Raw genomic sequence first — 15,196 nt, 5'->3', positions numbered from 1 at the left:
CTAAAGGGGCATTCCCCGTTTGCATGAGTGCAATCATGTACTCTACCAACCTGCTAGAGTATTTCTATTCCCCTTTGTAAAGCAGGCCAGGTGCCGAGCGATGACACTTTGGTATTACAGAAAATGCCACTAGTGCTTACAGAACCAATTCTATAAAACAAATAGTACTGGAGCACATATAGCTCCAGCATAATTCTAAAGGGGGCATTCTCCCACTTGCATGAGTACCTGGCCCCAAGCAAAGGAGGAAAACACTATGGCCCATATTTATACTCTTTTAGTGCCACATTTGCGTCATTTTTTGATGCAAAAGCGGAGCAAACGTACAAAATACAATTGTATTTTGTAAGTTTGCGCAGCGTTTGCGTGAAAAAAGCGGCACAAATGCGGCGCTAAAAAGTATAAATATGGACCTTTGTCTATGTGCCGTATTACGGACGTGGGCCCAGAGGCAAAAATGCTGTCAGAAGACACACTGACTCTGCACCAGAGACAGGTGGCACACAGTTAGTCCACTTTTGATGGTGCCCTTTGAAAAGGGGATGAGGGAGTGAAACGGGTCTTCTTCTTAATATCATTCTGCAGGTAGGTGAAGTTTCTCAGTGCAACCACCTGCAGTGGTATCTCTGCTCCCCTTTGTAAAGTAGGCTGGTTGCCTCCTGCACTGTGAAAGGTGAGGTTGCTGCTCCAAAGAGCTACAACGTCTTTCAGAAATGTACTGCCCTAAGGGCAGCATTGTGTTTGTCTCTGCCCTGGTGGCAGCACAATAATTGCAATATAGCACACTGTCCCTGTTTGCACCCATCACACCTAGTTAAAGTTGCACCATGGTGCAAAAGGGACAGTGCATGTTTTACATAATGCATCCCTGGAGTATATTTTTGGGAATTAGGCACAGCAAATAGTTTTACAGGCAAGCCTACATAATTTCGAAAAAGGTCTGCTTCATTATTACATCTAATATGGGTAGAACAGGGAAAATAAGCATTATATTAGTTATTCTACTGGCATACTTACCAATGGCAATTGATAGCCATTGTACAGGAAATTTGAATTCCAGCCCTTTGGTTCTGTGATTCCATCTTCGTACATTGGAGGAAGCCACCTTGCCAACGCAGTGTTTGAAGCCCCCCATCTAGGGTGATCTCTAATAGAAATAGGTTAAAAACATGCGTTTTTCAGACAGATAGAATGTTACTTTTTTAAGGTATAATAATTTCATAGCAATCAATTTTTCTCATACGTTTAGCTAATTTTTGTTCTATGAAAAATAAAGTGATTAGCCATTTTATATATCACACCTTAGTTGCAATGATGGTGGATGATACTTCAATCAATCAATCAATCAATCAATGCATTTATAAAGTGCGCTTCTCACCCGAGAGGGTCTCAAGGCGCTGGGGAGGGGCGGGGGAGGGTTACTGCTGCTCGAAAAGCCATGTCTTGAGGCGTTTCCTGAAGGCGAGATGGTCCTGGGTAGTTCTTAGGTGTGCGGAGAGGGAGTTCCATGCTTTGGCTGCCAGGTAGGTGAAGGATTTTCCTCCTGCGGTGGTTCTGCGGATACGTGGGACGGTGGCGAGGGCGAGGCTGGCTGAGCGAAGCTGACGGGTGGGCGTGTAGAATGAGAGGTGGCTGTTGAGGTATTCGGGGCCCACGTTGTGGAGAGCTTTGTGTGCATGGGTGAGGAGCCTGAATGGGATCCTCTTGTTGACGGGGAGCCAGTGCAGGTGTTTCAGGTGGGCGGATATGTGGCTGTGGCGAGGGATGTCGAGGATGAGGCGTGGGGAGGCGTTCTGTATGCGTTGAAGACGTTTCTGTAGCTTTGCGGTGGTCCCTGCGTATAGGGTGTTTCCGTAGTCCAGGCGGCTTGTGACGAGGGCATGGGTAACTGTCTTTCTGGTTTCGGCGGGGATCCATCGGAAGATTTTTCGGAGCATGCGTAGGGTGTTGAAGCATGATGACGAGACGGCGTTGACTTGCTTGGTCATAGTGAGGTGGGGGTCCAGGATGAATCCGAGGTTACGTGCGTGGTCTGAGGGGGTTGGTGCCGTGCCCAGAGCCATGGGCCACCAGGAGTCGTCCCAGGCAGAAGGGGATTGTCCGAGGATGAGGACCTCCGTCTTGTCTGAGTTCAGCTTTAGGCGGCTGAGCTTCATCCATTCCGCGACGTCTTTCATTCCTTCCTGTAGGTTGATTTTGGCGGTGGTTGGGTCTTTGGTGAGGGAGAGTATCAGCTGGGTGTTGTCGGCGTAGGAGATGATGTTGATGTTGTGTTTGCGTGCGATGTCGGCGAGGGGGCTCATGTACATATTGAAGAGAGTTGGGCTGAGCGAGGAACCTTGGGGTACGCCGCAGATGATCTCGGTGGGTTCTGAGCGGTAGGGCGGGAGGTAGACTCTTTGGGTTCTGTCGGAGAGGAACAAGATGATCCAGTCAAAGGCCTTTCCTAGGATTCCAGTGGAGCGGAGGCGGGTTATTAGGGTGCAATGGCACACGGTGTCGAAGGAAGCCAAGAGGTCCAGGAGGATGAGGGCGGTTGTTTCTCAGTTGTCCATCTGAATTCTGATGTCGTCGGTGACTGCGATGAGGGCGGTTTCTGTGCTGTGGTTGGCCCGAAATCCTGATTGGGAAGGGTCGAGCGAGTTGTTAGCTTCAAGAAAATTGGTCAACTGCTTGTTGACGGTCTTCTCGATGACCTTGGCCGGGAAGGGGAGAAGAGAGATGGGGCGGAAGTTCTTCAGGTCATTGGGGTCAGCCGTGGGTTTTTTCAGGAGTGCGTTGACTTCCGCGTGTTTCCAGCTCTCGGGGAAGGTGGCAGATGAGAACGAGCTGTTGATGATGCTCCGGAGATAGGGGGCGATGATGGAGTCGGCTTTGTTGAAGATGTGATGGGGACACAGGTCCGAGGGGGAGCCAGAGTGGATGGTGTTCATGGTGATTCTGGTCTCCTCAGAGCTGATGGGGGTCCAGGCGTTGAGTGTAGTGGTGGGGCTGTTGGTTCGGTGGTGGGCGGCGGGGTCTGGAGTCCAAAGCTGTCATGTAGGTCTGTGATCTTTCGGTGGAAGAACGTAGCGAGGGAGTTGCAGAGTTCTTGTGAGAGCGTGATGATGTTGGAGCTGGTGCTGGGGTTGGAGAGCTCTTTGACGATGTTGAAGAGTTCTTTGCTGTTGTGGGTGTTGTTGTCTAGTCGTTCTTTGAATGATGTCCTTTTGGTGGAGCGGATCAGCTGGTGGTGTTCATGGGTGGCGATCTTGAGGGCTGACATGTTTTCTGTGGTGCGTTCTCGGCGCCAGGTTTTTTCGAGGGTACAGCAGGATTTTTTGGATTCTTTGAGGGCGTCCGTGAACCACGGGGGTTTCCTGATGCTGGTCCCGCTTGGGTGGCTTTTAAGTGGAGCGAGGTTTTCGGCATAGTTGGTGATCCACTGTGTGAGGCTGAGGGCTGCGTTGTTGGCGTCAGTGGTGATGGCTGGTGGGTTTTGGTTCAGTGTTGAGAGGAGCTGCTCTGTGGAGATTTTGCTCCAGTGTCTGCGGGGGATTTGTTGTGTGCGATGGTGGTGGGTCTCCCGTTTGAAGGTGAAGTGGACGCATCTATGGTCGGTCCAGTGTAGTTCAGAGGAGTGGCTGAAGGATATGTGGTTGCTGGCAGAGAAGATGGGGTCGAGCATGTGGCCAGCGGTGTGGGTGTTCACCAGTTGCTTGAGTTTGAGGTTGGTGAGGCTGTCGAGCAGGGTGGCGTTGTTGTTGTCGTTGTTTTTCTCCAGGTGGAAGTTCAGGTCCCCGAGGAGGATGTAGTCTGTTGAGGCTAGGGCGTGCGGGCTGATGAAATCTGTGATGGTTTCGCTTGAATTGGGCGCGTGGGCCTGTAGACGAGAGTTCCTCTGAGGGTGGTTCTGGGGTCGGTGTGGATCTCGAAGTGTACGTGTTCGGCGGCGAGGGGGTGTCTTCGGTGGTGGTTGTGATGTTGATGGAGTTCCTGTAGATGATGGCGATTCCTCCACCAGTTTGGTTAATGCGGTCCTTCCGGGCGATCTTGTAGCCGTCGGGGATGGCTATGGCGATGTCAGGAGCTGAGGAGGCGTTCATCCAGGTTTCTGTGATGAAGGCGACGTCTGGTGCTGTTGTGTCCAGGAGGTCCCATAGTTCGATGGTGTGATTGTGGATGGGCGTGTGTTGAGGAGGATGCACTTGAGGTGGTTGTTGGTGCGAGGGCCGGTGGGAGGTCTGCAGGCTCGGTGATATGTGTACTTGCAGGTTTGACAGGTGAAGGGTCCATGAGTACGTTTAGGGCTGGCTTGGTAGCAGGTGGCTGTTCGTCCGGGGTTGAGGGCGTTGAGGGAGGCGGCGTCGTATCTTAGTCGGTGTTTTGAGCGCAGTGGGGGCCAGGGGTTCTGGCGCTGGGCGCGGTCCAGGTGCAGACGGGCGCAGACGGGCTTGCCTCTGGCGCGCCTTTGGCGTGCCAGCGGCGCGGCTGCACAGCGGCCGCCATAAGAGGGAAGGGGGGAGAAGGGGTCAGCTGGGAGGCGGGAGGGAGGACAGCGAATGGGAGCAGGGGTGGCGGGGCCGCACGGTTGGCAGCGGCGGGAAAAGCGGGAAAAAGAGGGAACAGTGGGAAAAAGCGGGAAAAAGCGGGAACAGCGGGAAAAAGTGGGAAAAAGTGGGAAAGCGCACAGCAAAAGAAAAAGAAACAGTGGAAAGCAAAGAGCAAAAGAGAAATGGCAGGAAACAGTGGAAAGCAAAGAGCAAAAGAGAAATGGCAGGAAACAATGGAAAGCAAAGAGCAAAAGAGAAATGGCAAGAAACAGTTGAAGGTCAAGAGAAGAACCTGAGATACCTGAAATACCTGGACACCCTAGCAAGGCGTGGCAGGGGCCTGGGCAGGCGGAGCTGCAGCGGCGGGGAAGCGACCTACCCGAGAGTCAAGGGTCGCTGTCTCTGCCGTGCAGCGGCCACCATAAGAGGGAAGGGGGGGAGGAGGGGTCAGCTGGGAGGCGGGGGGAGGACAGCGTATGGGAGCAGGGGGGTGGGGCCGCATGGGTGGCAGCGGCGGGAAAAGCAGGAAAAGCAGGAAAAAGCGGGAACAGCGGGAAAAAGCAGGAACAGCAGGAAAAAGCGGGAAAAAGTGAGAAAGCGCACAGCAAAAGAAAAAGAAACAGTGGAAAGCAAAGAGCAAAAGAGAAATGGCAGGAAACAGTGGAAAGCAAAGAGCAAAAGAGAAATGGCAGAAACAGTGGAAAGCAAAGAGCAAAAGATAAATGGCAAGAAACAGTCGAAGGTCAAGAGAAGAACCTGAGATACCTGAAATACTTGAACACCCTAGCAAGGCGTGGCAGGGGCCTGGGCAGGCGGAGCTGCAGTGGCGGGGAAGCGACCTACCCGAGGGTCAAGGGTCGCTCTCTCTGCCGTGCAGCGGCCGCCATAAGAGGGAAGGGGGGAGGAGGGGTCAGCTGGGAGGCGGGAGGGAGGACAGCGAATGGGAGCAGGGGGGGCGGGCCGCATGGGTGGCAGCGGTGGGAAAAGCGGGAACAGCGGGAAAAAGCGGGAAAAAGCAGGAAAGCGCACAGCAAAAGAAAAAGAAACAGTGGAAAGCAAAGAGCAAAAGAGAAATGGCAGGAAACAGTGGAAAGCAAAGGGCAAAAGAGAAATGGCAAGAAACAGTCGAAGGTCAAGAGAAGAACCTGAGATACCTGAAATACCTGAACACCCTAGCAAGGCGTGGCAGGGGCCTGGGCAGGCGGAGCTGCAGCGGCGGGGAAGCGACCTACCCGAGGGTCAAGGGTCGCTCATCTGTGCAGTAATATTGTAATAGAAAAACGGTTCCAAATTTGTGTTACGCCCTCTGCTTTACCAATTTTTAATGCCTATAGCTGCGTTTTAGTGAGTACTAACATGCTGTTTTTGAAAAATATTTGCAGTGCTGAGTTTTCTGAATCATGTGACAAATTTGGACTATGGGCCTGATTTAGCTATTGGAAGATGGGTTACTCCATCACAACGGTGACAGAAATCCCATCCGCCGAAATCTAACTCCCATTTTGTCCTATGGGATTTAGATTTTTGACGGATCTGTCACCGTTGTGATGAGTAACCGATCCGTCAATATCTAAATCAGGCTGTATGTCTCCTGAGACATTGAGTGATTATGATTTTGCTAGCCCACAAATGGCTAATGCTGCTAATTGTTGCAATGGAACAGTGTGGAAAGTGGATTATTGGTAAGGGCAGATAAGTACCTACACTTAGCAATTGGCCTCTAACTCCCACCAGGTCCAGTCAGGACTCAATAAATTAATCCCCGCTCAACCCTTGGTAGCTTGGCAACAAGTGACAAGGCTTAACTTAGGAGACAAAGGGGGTCATTCTAACCCTGGCGGTTGGCGACGGCCAGGGCTAAAATGACGGAAGCACCGCCAACAGGCTGGCGGTGCTTCCTTGGCCATTCTGACCGCGGCGGTAAAGCCGCGGTCAGAAAAGGGCAACCAGCGGTTTCCCGCCGGTTTACCCCTGGCCCAGGGAATCCTCCATGGCGGCATTCCGACCCCCTTACCGCCATCCTGTTCCTGGCGGTTTTCACCGCCAGGAACAGGATGGCGGTAACGGGTGTCGTGGGGCCCCTGGGGGCCCCACTAAGATTTTCAGTGTCTGCAAAGCAGACACTGAAAATCGCGACGGGTGCCACTGCACCCGTCGTACCCCTTCGCCTCCGCCGGCTCCATTCGGAGCCGGCATCCTCGTAGAAGGGGTTTCCCGCTGGGCCGGCAGGCGGCCTTCTGGCGGTCGCCCGCCGGCCCAGCGGGAAAGCCAGAATGGCCGCCGCGGTATTTTGACCGCTGTGCGGTATTTTGACCGCGGTGCGGTCATTCGGCAGTTCCCGCTTGGCGGGCGGCGGGCGGCGGGCGGCGACCGCCGCCCGCCAATGTAGGAATGACCCCCAAAGTGTGTAAAGCATTTAAAAATCACAAAACAGTAAATAAGTAAAACACAAAACTCAATAAAAATCCAACACCAATTTATGACAATAGATTATATTCTTATCTTTAAAATGACACTAAAATGCCAAAAATCCAATGTAGGGAACCAGAGATATGAATTTCTAAAGATTAAACATAATTCTAGCACTTAGAAACAAACACTACTCAAAGAGGTACACAGGGTCACACTGGACAGTGACAAAGTCTAGAGTTCAGACCACCCACGATGTAACACTATTACACTTACTTTCAGAAGTGTTTCTTGATACAAGAAAGTGGTCCACAGCACCAGCCAAGGGTTCCGATGCTCTGGTTTATCTCTTGGGGTCTGGGACTACAACTTGCACAATGCACTGCTTCAACTTATAGAGCTGTTCACAACAGTTGCTCAAAATGTCTCCACACTTGTGGATCATCTTCCAGATGTCCTTTTTGGGACCTTGAAGTGTCCACAACTTGATCCAAGGTTCCAGAAGCTCTGAGTTGCTCTTTGGGAGTTGGGACTACAATTCCCAGAATGCATCTGGTCAGAATCCCCAAATGGCCACTGGACGCTGGCCAGCTGGGCTCTTCTTGCAGGACCTGATGCCGGGGACCCTGGGCAGCTCCTTTGTACCTGTAGCTTACAGGGAATCCACTCCTGGAGTTGCAGAAGCAAGTTTTCTTGTTGAAGTCCAAAGTGTGCAGCTGGTGCTGTCCTTGTGAAAGCAGTGCCCAGGTGCAGGCCAGGGGTCCAGCAGGGTAGTCCTTCTTCTCCAGTACCTTCTTCAAGCAAAGATCTGAGGTGTGGGTGGAGCTGTGCCAAATGTATCCTTGCTCCTGGGGTGAAAAGCAAGGAGGCAACTGTCTAATCAGGCCACTATTATCTTGATGACCGCTTCCTGGGAAGGGTGGCAAAAATCAATCCCAGGGAGAAACATTCCTTAAAAATCCAAAATGACAGAAACTGAATTTTGGAAGTTAGGTCTGGCTGATTCTGGCTGAGCCCACCCACTGGTGTGGCTAAAATTCTTAGCACACCCCACTCCTGCCCTCCCTAATCAAGAGGACACCTGGTTGTCTTTTCTTGCAGCAAATGTGGGAGGTCCTGAGCTGCTCCAAATGTCCTTCCCTCCTTTGAAGGCCAGTTTGCTGCTCTCCCCCCATCCTGTTCCACCATCTGCTGAGGCAGATCTACTCCCCCAGGCACTTTGTGTTTAGCCCAGGCTACTTCACACGGAGCCAGCCAAAGGGGGAAACATTGTTATAATGAACAGTGTGGACCATATGAATGAGATCAATCGACAATTAGAGGGTGTCACATGTTATGAAGAGTTGAAAGACAATCCTGTTGCCATGATTCAAAAATATATAAATTCAAGGATCCTCACTCACCCCCACCTTGTTCAATATCTACATGGCTCTGCTCGCCAGCCTCGTCCACCCCCACAGCCTCAAAATCATTTCATATGCCGACGACACCCAGCTCATCCTTTCCCTCACGAGGAACCCATCTACTGCCAAGAACAACCTACACGCCGGACTCCTCACCATCGCTAGCTATATGACAGCAAGCAACCTCAAATTGAACTCAGGAAAAAATGAAATCATAATCTTCTGATCCAACAAGACAGCATGGAACGACTCTGGGTGGCCTGCCACCCTAAGACTAACCCCAACACCCAACACCCACGCACACAATCTCAGCATCATACTTGACTTGTCTCTCTCTATGACTCAGCAAATCAACGCCATAGCATCCTCCTGCTTCAACACCTTCCGCATGCTATGCCTTCAAGACCTTAAAGTGGATTCCAATAAAAAACCCGAAGAACGGTCACCCACGCACTCATCAGGAGCAGACTGGACTACGGCAACGCCCTCTATGCAGGGACCACAGCAAACCTTCTGAGAAAACTCTAGAGCATCCAGAACGCTGCTGCACGTCTCATCCTCAACCTCCCTTGCCACGAGCACATCTCCGCCCACCTCAGATCCCTACACTGGCTGCCCATCAACAAAAGGATCGTCTTCAAAATCCTAATCCACACTCACAAAGCCCTCCACGACACTAGACGGGCCTACCTCAATGAAAAAATCAACTTCCACGTCCCGACCCACCAGCTCCGCTCCGCCGACCTCACAACAGTCCCCCTTATCCAACGCACCACCTCCGGTGGCAGAAACTTCTCCCACCTTGCCACCAAAACCTGGAAATCCCCACCAACCTACGCAAGACCCAGGACCTCCTAACTTTCAGGAAGCGCCTCAAAACATGGTTCTTTGAGCAGTAACACCCCCCACCCCCAGCACCTTGAGATCCTACTGGGTGAGTAGCACGCTTAAGAAATTTGATTGATTGATTGATTGATTGACTGGCATGAGCAATGCTTATTGACTTATTCTGTGTATAAATATCTTTATGTCAATTATCCCCTATTTCCCTGAACCTATGCACTGCCAAATATTCATAAAGCTAGTGCTATTCCACCTGGGAGGCCCATCATTTCTGGAAACGGGTCCACTGCAGAGGGTATGGCACAATATGTTGATGGTTTCTTACAGTCTCTTATAAAAAATGTACCATCCTACTTACGTGACAGCAAAGATATTGCACAAACTGGAGGACTTTCATAGGGAAGGGGAACAGGTAGTGTTTATAACAATGGATGTAGAGAGCCTGTACACAGGCATTCAGCTTGATTGTGGTCTGCAGCGCAAGTCATTATGAGCACACACAGGTGTTAATAGAGATGTCTAAAGTCATTCTTGTGAATAATGTTTTCTTGCATGATGGCAACTGGCTTCATCAGAGGCAGGCACTGCAGTTGGCTCTAGGCTTGCTTCCTCATATGTAAAACATTTCATAGGTCTGTATGAGAGGGAGCATGCAGGAATCTCAGAAGGCCATACTTTGATGAACCATGTTATTTTCTACAGGAGATACATACATAATGTTTTGATTATATGGAAAAGCTTGAAAGAAGATCTCCTTGCATATCATGCATTTCTTAATCTTAACAGATTCAATGTACATCGACCTCCGTGTGTATGTGAACCAGAATACTATACATAGTGACATCTTTAAAAAAAAAAACTGCTTGCAGTAGCATCTTACACACATCCAGTTCTCATCCCAAATCTACCTTTGAAGCAATCCCTTGTGGGGAAATGGTTAGAGCCAGACGGAATTGCAGCCAGTAAACAGGATTTTTAAGACTGTGGGTACAGTGATAGTTTCTACACAAAGGCAGAAAACAGGGTAGGTAGATTAGATTGCAAGCAGACCCTTAACAGACCTAAGAAGAACAAAAGGAAGGATGAGGTTGTATTCATCACACAGTAAAATATGCATAATGAACATACATGTGATGTACTGAGAATGAACTGATATCTTAAGTCATCCATTCTGCCGAAGGACATAGTGGGCATATTTAGGGAAAGTGCTGCTGCACCTAGTGCAGCGCCACTTTCTTCGCACCCCTTAGCGCCCCCTATTGCCACCATGGGTGTGCTGTATCTAAGATACGGTGCGCGACGGCACAGGGTAAGGGAAAATAGCATCCTTTTTATTGACGCTATTAATGTACTCTGCAGGAGTAGACCAAAATATTGGTGCTACTCCTGTTGAGTACATTGGGGCCCATTATAAATAATGGAAGCCCTCTTTTAACGTCTGCTCTGAGCATGCATTAAAAGTGCCATAAAAAAATTATGCAAGGAAATCAGCTAGATTTAATTGCACCATTTTTTTGGCCCCCCTAATCAGGGAACGCCCCTTGGCATACATTATGCTTGGCGCAGGCATAATGTTGCACAAAGGGTTACAAAGTGGCGCAATGCATGCATTGCGCTACTTTGTAAATATGGCACAAGGATTTTGGCCTTATTGGACCACATTAGCGTAAAAAAAATTATGCTAATGTGGCACTAAGTGGCGCTAGGAGCTTATAAATATGCCCCATAGTAGCTAGCAAACCTCAAGTGGTATATCACAGAGGCATGCCTTTGGAGAAGTCTCTTTGCCCTAACTATATTAAGAGTTGATGATGTCACTAAAACCTGGATTCCTATACAGCCCAATGTATTTTATACCTGTGGTGGCTGAGCCTTCATAAATTATAATACTCCATTTACAATTTTATTCTGGGCAGTACTTGTTGTAAAACCGATATAGGCAGCAGCAAAACATGCTGAACATACAGATACAGGAACACATTAGGACAATAAAACTTCACAATTATAAATACCCAGTAGCAGTTCATATACATGAGACACACCCTAAGTCATCCCAGATATGGCTTCTTTCACTTGAACACATTAAAAACAAAGTGGTAAATGTTGCCTTAAGACTTGCCAAGGCCAGGTGAATCTGTCAATTTAGATCGGTATGATGGGACTGAATATCAATATTGAATTCCATCACTTTTCAAGAGGATCTGGCCTGTAATAGTTACTGATACTTCATGCGCCAGTTTTGCAATCTATTTATTGGTGTAATGACACAGAGAAATGAGCTAAGTCTTTCCACAATATTGTGCTTATGAATAGAATGTGGAGGTCAGAAAAGGAAAGTATCTGATGCATTTATTGCTTGTACACTTTGTGTACCATGGTATGTTGTGTGTGTTTTTATGGACGATTATTATATGCCTGGATAGATTGTTTTGGATAAAACAAATATGGACCAGTTGAATGGGGATGGGGATTTATTACACTATGTCACTTCATATAAATGTAGCTAGAGCTTCCTCCGTTGATTAACTCTGATAATATTCTTTGAGAATTCATTTTGGTTATGACGTTTTTTAAAGATAATAAATGTGATGTTTAGTGTTATGGTCAGTGTTTGAATTCCTTGATTTTTGGAGTGATAAAGTTGGATAAACTATTTATTATATTAATCAGACATGTATAATATTATAGATGTAGTGCTTGTATGATATGTAAAGCAGAACACCCATCAAGCTAAAGGATAATGATTACCACATTACATTCCAGACGTGTGGTCATGTACTTTGATGCGATGATGATGTAATGAATAACGTTTTAATTGTTTTAAGTTATTTATTTGTATCAAAGCACCAAAATGTATTGTGTGTTTTGATCTTGCGTGTGATCTCTAACAAAAATGATGCTTTCCACACTAAAAGATAGCGACCATCATATTTTATCTTGTGAGAATGGTCTGTATACAGTTAATTGTAGCTGATCAACCTCATTGGTAGTGGATCTGTAAAACACTGAAGATTTGGATTTAGTTTTTCAAAATAATTTAGATAAATGGTTCACTAGTAATAATGTATCAAACCTGACAATAGTATACTTTAATCTTGAACGTGGTGCCTAATGAGCATGTGCTTTCCATCTTAAAACATGGTGACTATTGTATTCCATCTTGCAAGTATGATCTATTTAACTGCATGTGTATGACTGTAAATGATTGCAAATCCATTACCAACAAAGTGGATTGGCTAAGTGCTGCAGATTTGGTGCACTGATAAATGTGTAATGTTGATTTTGAAGTGCCACCATTATTTTGACATATGATGCTACAATCAGAAGAATATGTTGTGCTGTTCCTATTATGACCTTATTATAATAAGACCACATGTTTTTTAGGGCGACAGCACCACAGCGTGTCGGTGACTGAGTCATTCCCACACCATCTGGAAGCTGTTGACCTGATTTCTTGCTTGCAAGTAAGAACATTTGGTAGGGTATGCTTTTAGTAAGGGCATCCCATCAGCTGAGGCAATCACGGTAGCCAAGATGTCATCATCCACTGTTGTATGAGAATGAGTTATCGGAGCAACAGAAGCTGTAGCAACCACAGATTTGTCCACTTCATCAGCCAATGAGTTTCCCACAATGTGTATTCCAACACGTTAGTGGCTCAATGTAAATATAGCATGAGCCTGTGGCAGTTTGTCTCTGAGACCTGCAACCTTCCCCCACAACAATTTGTGTTTCATGGTGTTTCCTTTTAAATCTCTGCACTCATTAAGGCGCCAATAGTGTAAGTGTTCATTAAAGGAGTGGACAGAAAAATATGAATTGCACACAATAAGTGCCCAAATTTCAGGATATGTATGTTCCAGTGCCAAAATCAAAGCTTTCAGCTCTATAAATTGTGTTGTGCAATCCCAAAGGGATTGCGTGTAGATCTGCTGAGGGTGAAATTCACTATTGGTCATTACTCCACAAATGGCTGTGCAAGTCTTGGAAGACTGATGTCTGTACCTACATCTGGTTGAGCTGAACCATCAGTGTAGATGATGATTTTGTACGAGTCAAAAGACATGACATTGGTGGGCATGGGGTTTTCAAGTTCACAATGGGGAAATTCTTGGGCCTGTAGTTTTGGATCAAAAACATAGCAAACATCAGTGGCAGTCAAGGAGGTAGTCCATTGTATCCAACATGGGTGTATTGCTTCTGTGTTTGGAATGCTGGGTTTGATAACAGCCTCAAGGGCTGGGATTGTGGTAAAGACAATAATCCGTTTTCCCTGGGATTGTGGTCTCTCCTTGATGACTGCCATCTGAACTGCAGTAAGTATTTTTTCTGTTGCTTCCAAATGCTTTTCTGCATTGGAGTGTAAGTGCGATTTGTATGCTATCAGCACTGTGTCACCTTCATTGAATGTGGCATATGTGAATCTGATGGCATCCAAGATGACCCAGATTACCAGGTTTGTTTTATTTACACGTGTGTTTAAATGTTTTGCTACAAGCATGTCAGTCTGTAATGATCTAAGAATATGTGTATGTTGTGGTCTCCAGTGTTTACTTGAGAAATCAGGATGAATTAAGGCCCTCAATACAACTTCAACGGTCTTTTCCAAAGAGCGCTGAAGCCGCGGGTGCCAGAAGACCACCAATGCTGGCAGTCTTCCGACCGCCATATTACAAGTACTGAAGGATTTCCGCCACAGTTTGGGCAGAAATCCTTTAGCAGGCGTGCTGGCGGTCAGCAGCACAGAGGTGGTTCCAGAGCAGTCACCGTGACGCCAAAAGGACTCTGCCCACTGTATTGCGAGCAGTAATACAGAGTGGCGGTGTCCTGATTGCGGGGCGCTGCCGGCAGTGAAAGCGCCGGGACCTGTTCCCTAGCGGACGACCTCTTCGCCGGACAAGGTCAGTCGATTGTCTGACATGGGAGGGGGGTTAGAGGGTGGGGGAGTGTTGTGTGTGAGTGGGTGTATGTCTGCATTTGTGAATGTAAGGGTGTAAGCGTGTGTGAATGTAAGTGTGAATGCGTTTGTGAATGCATGTGTGTATGTGTGTGTGATTGTTGAAATGAGTGCGTGTTGGTATGCTTGTGTGAATGCGTGCCTGTTGGTGTGAGTGAATGCATGTATGTATGCATGTTGGTGAATGTGTGTATGTATGTGTGTTGGTGAATGTGTGTATGTGTGCATGTTGGTGAATACATGCATGTGGGGTTCATGTGGGTGTGTGCGCGTGTATGCTGGGAGGGCGGGGTGGGGGGAGGTACTGTCATGGAAGGGGTGGGGGGGAGGTACTGTCAGGGAAGGGGGTCAAAGAATCGAAGGGGGGTTGGGGAACTCATCTACCAGCGACAGGAAATTCATTTCCTGTCACCAGCAGCCTTTCTGCCAGGGTTTTTGTGGAGGTGCTACCACTGCAGAAACCCTGGCGAAAAGGCGACTCATAAGACCACCGTTGGTCTTCAGTGGACAGCTGGCCTGGAGGTGCTGCCATACCACCCTGGCGGTACCAGCGGAGATGTGGCAGTTTGGCAGAGACCAAACGGTCACACTCATAATGTGGCAGTCTTCACCACTGGCCTGTCGGCGGTGAGACCACCATCGCGACCCCTGCTTAATCTGGAATGTAAATTCTTCCAAAGTTAGAGAAACATGGCAAAGATTGCAGCTTGTGGATGTTATTTGGTGGTTTTAGTTGATCACACTACTCTAGGAGCTGTGGTGCCAGATTGTTCCCCTTATTTGAAAGCTCATATCCCAGGAACAGGACACTGAGAAAGGCAATTTTAGTTTTCTTTAAATTGAGTTTGTAGCCATGCTCTCCAATCCCAAAACAATGCGATTTACCCTGGTTATGTGTGTGTTGAGGTTGTCATCCATCAGATAAATGTCACCTAAATACAACAATGCCTAATGATCAATATCATGCAATATTGATGTCACACGGGCTGAGAACAATCCTGGACTGTTCTTATACCCTTGGGGAAGTCAAAACCAACATTGAGAGCCTAACT

The 15,196-nt window shown here is 47.9% G+C and overlaps 1 protein-coding gene across 1 annotated transcript in view; it reads right to left on the bottom strand.

The window, feature by feature from the left end:
• Window positions 1–15,196, bottom strand: part of TPO (thyroid peroxidase) — a gene marked incomplete at its 5' end in the record, with an annotated part of 635,329 nt that overhangs the window by 361,602 nt on the left and 258,531 nt on the right. Inside the window, one exon of the mRNA XM_069236627.1 lies at window positions 1,018–1,147. Within this exon, the coding sequence (XP_069092728.1) occupies window positions 1,018–1,147 (130 nt within the window). The remainder of the gene's footprint in view (window positions 1–1,017; window positions 1,148–15,196) is intronic.

This window comes from Pleurodeles waltl, chromosome 5 (genome assembly GCF_031143425.1).
Source record: "Pleurodeles waltl isolate 20211129_DDA chromosome 5, aPleWal1.hap1.20221129, whole genome shotgun sequence".
Lineage (NCBI taxonomy): Eukaryota > Metazoa > Chordata > Amphibia > Caudata > Salamandridae > Pleurodeles > Pleurodeles waltl.
The sequence above is the reverse complement of the archived record's forward strand: the minus strand, read 5'-3'. Positions and strand labels throughout refer to the sequence as shown.